The sequence below is a fragment of the Hordeum vulgare genome, chromosome 3H (genome assembly GCF_904849725.1).
Source record: "Hordeum vulgare subsp. vulgare chromosome 3H, MorexV3_pseudomolecules_assembly, whole genome shotgun sequence".
Lineage (NCBI taxonomy): Eukaryota > Viridiplantae > Streptophyta > Magnoliopsida > Poales > Poaceae > Hordeum > Hordeum vulgare.
In genome coordinates, this window is record NC_058520.1 from 383,791,181 (window position 1) to 383,802,986 (window position 11,806).

At 44.7% G+C, this 11,806-nt stretch overlaps 1 protein-coding gene across 1 annotated transcript; it reads left to right on the plus strand.

The window, feature by feature from the left end:
• The first annotated feature begins 8,790 nt into the window (after positions 1 to 8,790).
• LOC123443923 (cytochrome P450 72A14-like) lies at positions 8,791 to 11,240 on the plus strand. The gene is made up of 5 exons (XM_045120487.1): positions 8,791 to 9,160; positions 9,477 to 9,697; positions 9,789 to 10,036; positions 10,164 to 10,536; positions 10,653 to 11,240. The coding sequence occupies exons 1-5, from the start codon at positions 8,833 to 8,835 to the stop codon at positions 11,076 to 11,078; spliced, it is 1,596 nt and encodes a 531-aa protein (XP_044976422.1). The 5' UTR covers positions 8,791 to 8,832; the 3' UTR covers positions 11,079 to 11,240.
• Positions 11,241 to 11,806: the final 566 nt, after the last annotated feature.

Here is an 11,806-nt window from a genome sequence, read left to right on the forward strand (position 1 = left end):
CCATACCCATATACCCATGTACCCATATGAAATCTATGTAAACTCAAAATTATCTCTACAATCTACACTATGTCAATAATTTATGAATTGAAAGTGTATGCCCATGTGTTGTTGTTTATGACTATATGATGTTGTTTTACAGTTATAATCTATCTTTGTAAACTATATGATACAATGCAGTTTATAATTATAAGTTATTTAAATTGATGTTTTATAAATATGGATAATTTTACCCGCAGGTACCCATCTACCCTGTCGGTAACGGATATGAAAAAAATATACCCGTTGATGGATATAGATAAAGGTGATGGGTAATATCTGACGGGACGGATAAGGGTATGGGAAGGCTCCACCCGTATCCATACCTGCGGGTGCCATCCCTATGTCCAAACTGTTTTGAATCAAACTGATTGCGTCCCATACATTGATGATTACAGGAAGTATATATATCTCCTGAAGAGTCCCGACTCTTTGGAGAGGCGTCGGTCCTGGAGGACACGACGGTTCTAGGATAAGAAGCGCCCGTGCGGGTGTAACCGCACGAAGGTTTAGGAAGAGGAGATTCCTCCCTAATTACATATTGTAACTAATCACAATACTCCCCCTAATCTACGCTTGATCATGTAGAGTCGTCTCACGATCATCCAGGTAGGGCTATTATCTTGAAAAGATTCTCCAGCTATCATCTTGTAAAGATTCTCCTTCAAAAAGTTCTTCATGAAAACTTGATGAGAACCTGAAACATAAACTCATAAAAATAGCATAATGTGATGTTATTGAAAAAGGATATCTCAAGAAGAGACTCCTCTTGTTGCCTGCAAGTCTCTAAGTTGCCGCATACCAATTACATGAACATATTTCTGGAATGTTGAGTTTGGTAGAGACTTAGTAAATAAATCAACAAGGTTGTCGCATTATTTGACTTGCAGAATGCTTATTTCCCCTCTTTTCTGAAGATTGTGGGGGAAAAACCATTTAGGAGAAATATGCTTAGTGATATTACTCTTGATGTATCCTGTTTGCATATGTGCAACACATGCCGCATTATCCTCATAGATAATGGTGGGTGATTGAATTGAACCAATTCCACATGACTGTTGTATGTGGTTTATCATTCTGCGAAGCCATACACATTCACATGATGCTTCAAATAATGAAATTATTTCAGAATGATTGGTAGATGTAGCCACTAGAGTTTGTTTTGAAGACTTCCATGATATAGTTGTACCACCATGTAGGAACACAATACCTGTCTGAGATCTGGCATTATGGGGATCACACAAATAACTGGCATCTGCATACCCAATCATATCAGAGTCCAGATTGCACTGAAGCTGGAAAATAAGCCTAGATCCTTTGTGCCTTGGAGATATAGAAAGATATTCTTCACTCCAGACGAACGACGTTTGGTGGGAGCTGCGCTGTGTCTAGCAAGTAGATTCACTGCAAATGCAATATCACGTCTTGTGCAATTTGCAAGATACATAAGCGCTCCAACAGCACTGAGATATGGAACTTCAGGTCCCAACACCTCTTCTCCATCATCCCTCGGTCTGAACGGCTCTTTCTCTACGTCTAGAGATCGAACCACCATAGGAGTTTTAGATGGATAGGATTTGTCCATATTGAACTTCTCCAATATTTTCTGGATATAGGCAGCTTTGTGTACCATGATTCCTAAGGGAAGGTGCTCAAGTTGAATACCTAAGCAAAATTTGGTTTTACCCAAATCCTTCATCTCAAATTCCATCTTTAGATGATTGTGTGCTTCATCAATGTATGGTGTGTTGCCAATGATGTTGAGATCATCAACTTACACAGAAATGATCCAAAATCCTGTAGAGGACTTCTTGATGAAGACACATGGGCAATCATCACTATTGGAGTAACCTTTCAGAAGAAGGAACTCACTTAGTCGGTTGTACCACATCTGTCCCGACTGTTTTAAGCCATACAATGACTTATTCAGCTTTACAAAATACATGTTGCGTTTTGCATTGTTATTCAGGACAGAGATTCCGTCAGGAACCTTCATATATATGTATGAATCTAGTGACCCGTAAATATATGCGGTCACGGCGTCCATCAACTGCATGGATAGACGATTTTGTACTGCCATAGATATAAGATATCGGAAAGTGGTTCCACTCATTACTGGAGAGTATGTCTCATTGAAATCAATGCCGGGTTTCTGCGTAAAACCTTGTGCTACGAGCCTTGCTTTATATCTCACCACCTCATTGTTCTCATTCCATTTCCGGAGGAAAACCCATCTGAATCCCACAGGGAAAACATTGGGAGGTGTAGGTATTGCTTCAGTGAATACCTTCCTTTTGTTCAGCGAGGCAATTTCTGCTTGGATTGCATTCTTCCGTTTAGGCCAGTCGGAGCGCCTTTGGCACTTGACAATAGACCTTGGATAATGATCAGTGATAAGGGTATCTGCAATCTTTTCAGCAAAATATATGTCGACAGTCGTAGTCGTACAGTTAAATGATTCACCAGAATCAACATAGTTGACGGAAATTTCCTGCACCCCTAGAGACTGTTCGTGATTTCCCAATACGGTTGAGTCTGGGCATTCCGATGTTCCACCCAGTTTGTGCACACTGGAGCTGGGTTGTGGAGGTTGCCCTTCCACTGGGTGTGAACTGCCCATCAGGTGTTTGTCAACGTTGAGTTGACCTGCATTTACTAACTCCGAGGATTTTCTCCTTGATTTCCTTTGTTGTTTGCTAGAAGCTAGCTCCAGGTCAAAGGCCATACTACTCCCCCTCTTTTTAGGAACAGGGAGTTGAGTGGTTTTTATTGGTACCTCCACTCTTTCTAGCGCGTTTCTGGCCGGATTTAAGGATTTTGTAACACCTTCCATATCAGTAAATTAATCTGGCAGATTATTTGCAAGATGTTGCAAATTAATGATCTTCCTAACTTGAAGTTCGGTCTCATGGGTACGTGGATCAGAGGATGAAATGGCATGAGCATTCCAATCAATTTCTAGGCATTCTTTCTAGTACTTGAAATCTCCCCCTAATGCCGGAAAATGTTCCTCATTATATATGCAATCAGCGTGACGGGCTATGAACAGATCTCCAGTTAGGGGTTCCACGTACTTGATAATGATGGTGATTTGTACCCCACATAGATCCCCAACTTTCTGTGTGGGCCCATAGATGTCCGCTGTGGTGGTGAGATCGGTATGTATGCACCACATCCGAACTTACGCAGATGGGAAATGTTTGGAGGATTTCCACGTACCAATTCCAGAGGGGAAGAACTGTGATATGCAGTTGGCCTCAATTGTATCAAGTCAGCGGCGTGTAAAAGTGCATGACCCCAAAAAGAGGTTGGCAAGTTGCAATTCGTCAACAAAGGTCTTGCAATGAGTTTAATCCTCTTAATTAATGCTTCAGCCAAACCATTTTGTGGATGGACATATGGAACACAGTGCTGAACTTCAATCCCCAAAGCCATCCAATAATCATTGAAAGCACGTGAGGAGAATTCTGCAGCATTGTCCATTCGAATTGTCTTAATTCGACTTTCAGGATAATGGGCTTGCAACTTAATGACTTGCCTCATTATCTTGGCAAATGCATGGTTTCGTGTGGATAGAAGACACACATGTGACCATTGTGTAGATGCGTCAATCAGAACCATGAAATACTAGAAAGGTCCAGATAATGGCTGAATGGGACCACAAATGTCTCCTTGAATACGTTCAAGGAACTGAAGTGGTTCAGCTTGTATTTCGTGGTGCGAGGGCCTCAAAATTAGCTTTCCCGTGGCACAAGATGTGCACACAAAATCAGAAGATTGAGGAAATTTTGACTCAAGCAAATTATGACCAATGGAATTGCTAGTAATTTTTCTCATCATCCCGATTCCGGGATGGCCTAGGCGATCATGCCAAGTTTGGAATGCGTCAACATTCTGAAAAATTACTTTGTATGCAACATGTTCCACGGGTTTGATGTACGTATAGTACAAACCAGACGATAGAGAAGGAATTTTCTCATGTATCTTTTTGCCATATCCGTGATCTTTAGTAAAGAGTAGATACTCCTCTTTGTTGTCTTCATGGGTTTCAATATGAAAACCATTCTGACGGATATCTCGATAACTGATCAGGGTACGTGATGAGTCCTCTATCATCACTTGTGTACCACTTGGGAGGGTGAATATGGCACGTCCAGTACCAAAAATCACTGTATCGAGTCCAGCGAAAGTTAGAATATCTCCATTCATCTTTGTTAGAGCATATATCTCCATATGTGGTTTTGGTAATTGATGACAATTCCTATGGACTAATGGTTGCCTTAAGTTATATTTATAGGATCTGTCCATAGGCAGTTCTTGAAGTCCATCTGTTGGGTTCAAGGAGTTTATATGATGACCAAGGTGGTATCAAGGTATTATCCAAAGAATGGTCATAGAGACACAAGGTTGATCACGATCTCAGATAAAGAGTAAATCAAGATGATCAACACACAAAGCGTACAAGATGTACCGAGAGGGATCAAGTGATCCCATGGTATGGTAAGCATTGTCCATTACGTGTTTGTGTACTAACCCATGGTCTTCGTGAGAGTTCTATGTGGGGGTTAGGTGTGTTTCCATGGGCTTGCGTCAAAGAGAAGATCTCATACAACCCATGAAGTATGACGTCAAGTTGTGATCGTATTATCCAAAGAATGGTCATAGAGACACATGGTTGATCAAGATCTCAGACAAAGAGTAAATCAAGATGATCAACACACAAAGCGTACAAGATGTACCGAGAGGGATCAAGTGATCCCATGGTATGGTAAGCATTGTCCATTACGTGTTTTTGTACTAACCCATGGTCTTCGTGAGAGTTCTATGTCGGGGTTAGGTGTGTTTCCATGGGCTTGCGTCAAAGGGAAGATCTCATACAACCCATGAAGTATGACGTCAAGTTGTGATCGTCATCAAGATTGCGATGTGCAAGTTTAAGTGGATCAGCACGAAGATATCATGCTTGAAGCTTGCCGTCCATTGTGGTGGCAATGGACTTGTGAAGATATGCTGAAGAGTGGCTCACCCATAGTGAGTATGGGGGAGCAATCAATTAGTCTTCATCAAGCCAACGCAATCAAGAAAGGTGGTCCATCTTGAGGAAGCCAAGATCATCATCATCTAGCTCAAGAGGACGAGGTGCAAGGTATAGGTTTGCCCTTGATAAGTTTTCTGTTTAGGATAGATTGCTATACTATCAAGGGGGGCTCTCAAGTGAGTAGCTTGATCGTATCGTTCGTTGAGATCTCAAACCATTTGCATCCTTGCATCATACTTCTTGGTTCTTGTTTGGTGTTTCTCTTTGTGAGTTTTAGAGCTTATGGTCATCTTCGTGACAAGCTCGAGTTCATCGAAAACGGAGTCCATATGCATCTACGATGATGTTTTTGATGTTGGTGTTTTGTCGGTTCTTCATTCATAGAGGACTCACATCTCTATATCATTGGCATTTTCATCGCTGTTTGGATAGCTCTTGTCATCCTGAATCCAACAAGCTTGGGTTTGCTCGATTCGGAGCTCGTATGCGAAAGTTATGGCTGTTTCAGTGGCGAGCGGTAGTACCGCTGGACCTAGCGGTAGTACCGCTAGAGTTGGCGGTAGTACCGCTGGCCCTAGCGGTAGTACCGCTGGCCCTAGCGGTAGTACCACTAGAACTGGCGGTAGTACCGCCCCTGGCCAGCGGTAGTACCGCTCCAAGTTTTTAGTACCGCCTGCCTAGCGGTTGTTCGTGGACGGACCTTTTTGCGAAGACTTTCTTGGCGGTGGTAGTGCCTTTGCACTACCAGGGGGCCAGCGGTAGTACCACCGGGGCTAGCGGTAGTACCGCTGCAGCCAGCGGTAGTACCGCTGGAGCTCGGGCAGAGAGTGGGGGTAACGGTCTGATTCCTTCCCCCACTATATAAAGGGGGTCTTCTTCCCCCTTGGCCTTATCCATTCGTTGAGCTCTTGTTCTACCTCCATTGTTGACATTCTTAGAGCTTGCTTACTCTCAATCCCTCTAATGATTCTTGCTTGTTCTTGAGGGAAAAGAGAGAGGAGATCTAGATCCACATCTCCACCAATCACTTTCTCCTCTATGTGAGGGGAACCCCTTGGATCTTGATCTTGGAGTTCTTTGTGAGCTCCTTGTTCTTCCTCTCATATTTCTCCATAGCTTTCGTTGTTGTGGAGGGATTTGAGTGTGAGGGACTTGACCACTTCGTGTGTTCTTGCCATTGCATTAGTTGCATCGGTTTGAGTTCTCCACGGTGATACGTGGAAGTGAAGTTTGAGAAGCTTATTACCTTTGGTACTTAGTACCCTAGATATTGTTCTTCGCGGATGCTTTGGCGTCCTAGAAGCTTGGTGGTGTCTCGGAGCTCAATCATTGTGGTGTGAAGCTCCGGGCAAGCCTCGGGGTCTCCAATTAGGTTGTGGAGATTGCCCCGAGCAATTTGTATGGGTACCGGTAACCGCCCCCAAGGGTTGCCACGTGTACGGGTTCGGTGACCGCCCCCAAGGTTTGCCATTTGTACGGGTTCGGTGACCGCCCTCAAGGGTCCCTTAGTGGAATCAGGACATCTTACATTGTGCGAGGGCGTGAGGAGATTACGGTGGCCTTAATGGCATCTTGGGGAGCATTGTGCCTCCACACCGCTCTAACGGAGATTAGCATCCGCAAGGGTGTGAACTTCGGGATACATCATCGTCTCCCCGTGCCTCGGTTATCTCTTACCCGAACCCTTTACTTATGCACTTTACTTTGTGATAGACATATTGTTTATTGTAATATATCTTGCTATCACTTAGTTGTTTATCTTGCTTAGCATAAGTTGTTGGTGCACATAGGTGAGCCTAGTTGTTTGTAGGTTTTGTGCTTGACATATTAAACGTTAGTTTTATTCCGCATTTGTTCAAGCCTAAACCTTAATTATTTTAAAGCGCCTATTCACCCCCCCCTCTAGGCGACATCCACGTCCTTTCAATCTTTTTCAGAGTTTGGAAATATTTTATCTCCCTCAGTATGGAGTTTGTGGTACCACTGTCCACAAGGCATAATTCCTCTTCCATCGGATTGTCCTTGTAGAAAAACTATATAAAACGAAAGAATTTTCAATGAGAAAATCTTATGTTAATACATAGAATACAATCTTATAGTATCAAATGTGTGATACAATATAATAAGATACAAAGACAACAACAAACTTATGTTCTTATTATAATCATCACAAATGGACACAATGAAGTAGATCACTAAGGAGGTCGAGGGACTAGTCAAAGTCGCCAAACACATCGTTTGAGGTGTACTCAAGTAACATGGCCTCCGTTTCAGCAGGGTCCTCAAGTGGATAAGGAATCATGGTGTTGCTTGGTCCAGGAGGAACATCGTGTGAAGCACCAGCTTCATTTTTGCCATGTGGATGAAGGTTGAAGTTGGCTTCAAACCTTTTCCCTTGAGGTGCTTTGTGTCCCAGAGATTTCTGGTACAACATGACTAGATGCTTGGGCATTGAGCACTTTTCAGTAGAATGCAAGTAGCATCCACACTTGTTGCGAAGTTTAGATTTATCAAACTTTGGCTTTGCGGTGCCTTTTCCCTTGCCCATGTTTCCGAATTTTCTGTTCCCATGGCGCTTGTGCTTCTGCTCAGGATTAGAATGTTTACCTCGAAAGGTACCATTAAGCTTTTGTCTATTCGCGACATTCAGATGAACTTCAGGTAAAGGTTGTGCCCCAACTCGGCGCTGAGAGCTATTCTTACCGAGTAGCTCATCATGCTTTTCAGCCTGAAGTAAAATGTGAATAAGCTCGGAATAAACAGTCTAGTTGCGAGCACGGTATTGCTGTTGGAGGATCCTATCCGGAGGGAGCATAGTAGATAAAGTTTTCTCTATCATCTCCCCTTGAGTAGGTTCCTTCTCACAAAAGCGCAGTTTGGAACATATCTTATGAACAACATGATTGTACTCACCAATGAACTTGAAATCCTGAAGGCGGAGATGAGTCCAATCATGGAGTGCTTCTGGCAGGACTACTGCCTTCTGCTGTTCATACCTTGTTTTGAGGACCAGAAACAGAGTAATAGGAGATTCCTCCTGTAAATACTCAGACTTGAGATCTGGATGAATATGGTGCCTATGATGAATAAGGCAGCATAATTCTGCTGTTCTGTCAGCGGCGTGGCTCCAGCCGGGAGAGGAGTCCCATTCATTGATGATTACAGAAAGTATATATATATCTCCTGAAGAGTCCCGACTATATGAAGAGACGTCGGTCCTGGAGGACACGACGGTTCTAGAAGAAGAAGCGTCCGTACGGATGTAACCGCACGGCGGTTTGGGAAGAGGAGATTCCTTCCTAATAATTAATCACAATACAAACAACCACTTACGTATACGCGTATGTCATAAGAACCACTTGCGTACGTATCCGCAAATGCGAAATGACGGTATCCTTCCGCTCCTCGGTTACTCTCGATTCCACGAATGCGAAAGCAACATCCTGATTTATTAACAGTTACAACGTCTCCGCCTGGATTTCTGCCACGCATTGCTGATGAAAACAACAATCAACGAATCCAGCCTTTTGCTTGTCCTTTGTCTGTGGCACATCGTTTTCCACAATTCCCATCGGTAACCGCAAAAATGTTCTTATATAGGAGAAAGAAGAAACAACAAGAAGATAAGATAAACATTTGATGCCAAGCACAGCACCCACGTATCATATCGACGACCTTTGCCGTGCCTATATAACATTCCATTTCCGCCGCACCTCTGCTACTTGCACCAGTCCACACCACACAGTAAGAAACTAATGGAGGTCGACGTGGCAGCAACTACACTCGGAGTGGGAGGTGATGTGTCTTCTCCTTCACCGTTGAGCTTGCTCTGCGGCCTCGCTTCGCTGCTCGTCTTGCTGTGGGCGGTCTCCCGGGCCGCTGAGACATGCTGGCTGAGGCCACGGCGGCTCAGCCGGGCGCTCCGGGCGCAGGGCCTCGGCGGCACGGCGTACCGATTTCCCGCCGGGGACCTCGCAGAGAACGGACGGCTCAACGAGGAGGCTCGGTCCAAGCCCATGCCGCCGTGCCACGACATTGTGCCCCGTGTGGCGCCGCACCTCCTCAACACCATCAAGGAACACGGTAGGGTAATTTTGTTGTTCCTCTAGTTGAATTTCTCTCTTGCCGAATATGTCTTTTTGTCCAGTTTTCCAGGCATGAAAATTGATGTTACAGTGTACTAAAATATCTATGTTAGTATTGCTATATGTTCTTTTACGGGCAAACTTATAGTGACCCATTTTTCTTCCGATGACTTGATCCCTAAAAGGGTAGCACTTGAAACAAGACATTATTGCTGTCTCTACTTCATTCTTATCTCCAATTTTCGCAACAACAACAAAGAGAAAACATGTTGGCCAAAAAATTCTGACGTCAATCAATTTTGAACTGCATGTAGGTAACGTTTGCATCACCTGGTTCGGACCAACCCTAAGGGTGGTCATCGCGGAGCCAAAGCTAGTGCGAGAGATCCTGTTAGACAAGTCCGGCCATTTCGAAAAATTCACGAACAAACGTCTGGGAAAACTGATAGCCCTTGGGCTTGCCAGCTACGACGGTGAGAAATGGGCGATGCACAGGAGGATCTTGAACCCCGCTTTCCATCTCGAAAAGCTCAAGGTAGTACTTACTATTCTTCCTTACTGAGTAGGAGTAGCTCCTAACCCGATCAGGGTGTTCCTGCGCGCGCGCTAACTGAAGCTGTTTACAGAGCATGTTGCCGGCTTTTTCGACATGCTGCACCGAGTTGATAAGCAGCTGGGAAAGCAAACTAGCGGGTTCTGATGGATCGCATGAAGTAGACATATGGCAGGATTTCCAGAACCTCACCGGAGACGTCATCTCCCGCACGTCGTTCGGCAGCAGCTTCATGGAAGGGCGAAGGATCTTCCAGCTTCAGGCAGAGCAAGCAGAGCGAATTATCAAGGCCTTCCAGTATATGTACATCCCAGGCTACCTGTAAGCACTCTTCCTGTACCACTACCAATTACTGTTGACATAGTCCTTTTCTTTCTGAAGTAGGGAGTATACAGTAAAAAAATTTCCTTGTAAGCATGAATGATGCGGCTAGTCTTTTAATTTTCAGGTTTTTTCCAACTGAAAACAACAAGAGGATGAAGCAGATCAACCAAGAGATCGAAGGGCTCCTGAGAGGCATCATCGAGAAGCGGGAGCGCGCGATGGAGATGGATGGGCTTAGCGGCAACGACTTGCTAGGCTTGATGCTGCAGTCGAACAAGGAGAGTGGGCCGTCAAGGATGAGGATGAGTACCGAGGATGTGATCGAGGAGTGCAAGCTCTTCTACTTCGCGGGGATGGAGACCACGTCCGTGTTGCTCACGTGGACGCTGGTCGTCCTGGGAATGCACCCCGAGTGGCAGGATCGGGCCAGGGAAGAAGTCCTCAGCGTATTCGGCAAGGACAAACCTAACTTCGACGGCCTGGGTCGACTCAAAACGGCAAGTGTCTCTAACGTTATTGCCGACGTTGCATCACGTGCTGTACTTTAAGTTGTGCCTAAATACCATGGAGAACTAATTGCTGACAATGCTTTATCTCCAATTTCCTTGTCCAGGTGACGATGATACTGTACGAGGTGCTTAGGTTGTACCCACCGGCGGTCACGCTGAACCGGAAGACATCCAGACAGATGCAGATTGGAGGCATCACCTACCCTGCGGGTGTAATGCTGGAGCTGCCAATAATCTTGGTTCACCACAACCCAGATGTATGGGGGGAAGACGTATTGGAGTTCAAGCCGGAGAGGTTTGCGGAGGGGATCTCCAAGGCAACCAAGGACCAGCCGGTCTTCTTCCCATTCGGTTGGGGACCGAGGATTTGCATCGGCCAGAACTTCGCGATGCTGGAAGCTAAGATGGCGCTGAGCATGATCCTTCAGCGTTTCGAGTTCCAGCTCTCGCCTTCGTACACGCATGCGCCGTACACAGTCATCACACTACATCCTCAACATGGAGCGCAAATTATACTCAAGAGTCTCTGATGGTCATCTTGCCTTGCAGCATTGTTGACCAGTAGTGGGGTAGTTACCACTGCGGTAACTTCGTAAGTGTAAGTAAATCGAATGAAGTGAACTAGACTATGTCATAAAACTGGGTATTTATGCAGGGTTAACTGCCTGTTGGAGATAGTGTTACTAGGAAAACAACTGTTGGCAAAGTCAGTTTCCTGTGGAAATACAGTATGTCTGCCCACATGGACAGACATCTACTCCCTCCATTCTTAAATATTTGTCTTTTTAAAGATTCAACTATATGGACTACATACGAAGTAAAATGAATGAACTTACATTTTAAATTATGTCTATATACATCCTTATGTAGCCCGTAGTGAAATCTTTAGAAAGACAAATATTTAGGAACGGAGGAAATATACAGGAAAGGAGGTTTGGTACAGACACATGCAAATATAGTACTGTATGTCTGTTCACATGGACAAACATCTATACAGGAAAGGAGGGTTGGTACAAACACATGTGTCCGCACGGCGCTTTGGGCAAACAACTGTTTATGTGGCATCTACAATACGGGCCATTAGAACGTGGCAACGATTCGAACTGTGTCGTTCCAACGTATTTTCTCATTCAATGTGGGCATGTATCCGTTCGCGGGCCCGCCTGAATGTCCCTTTTCCCGCAAATCGGGGGTGGAGGAGGGGGGGGGGGCTCGCACACAAGAGTCCAACAACCATATGTGTTCTTCTAACTAATGA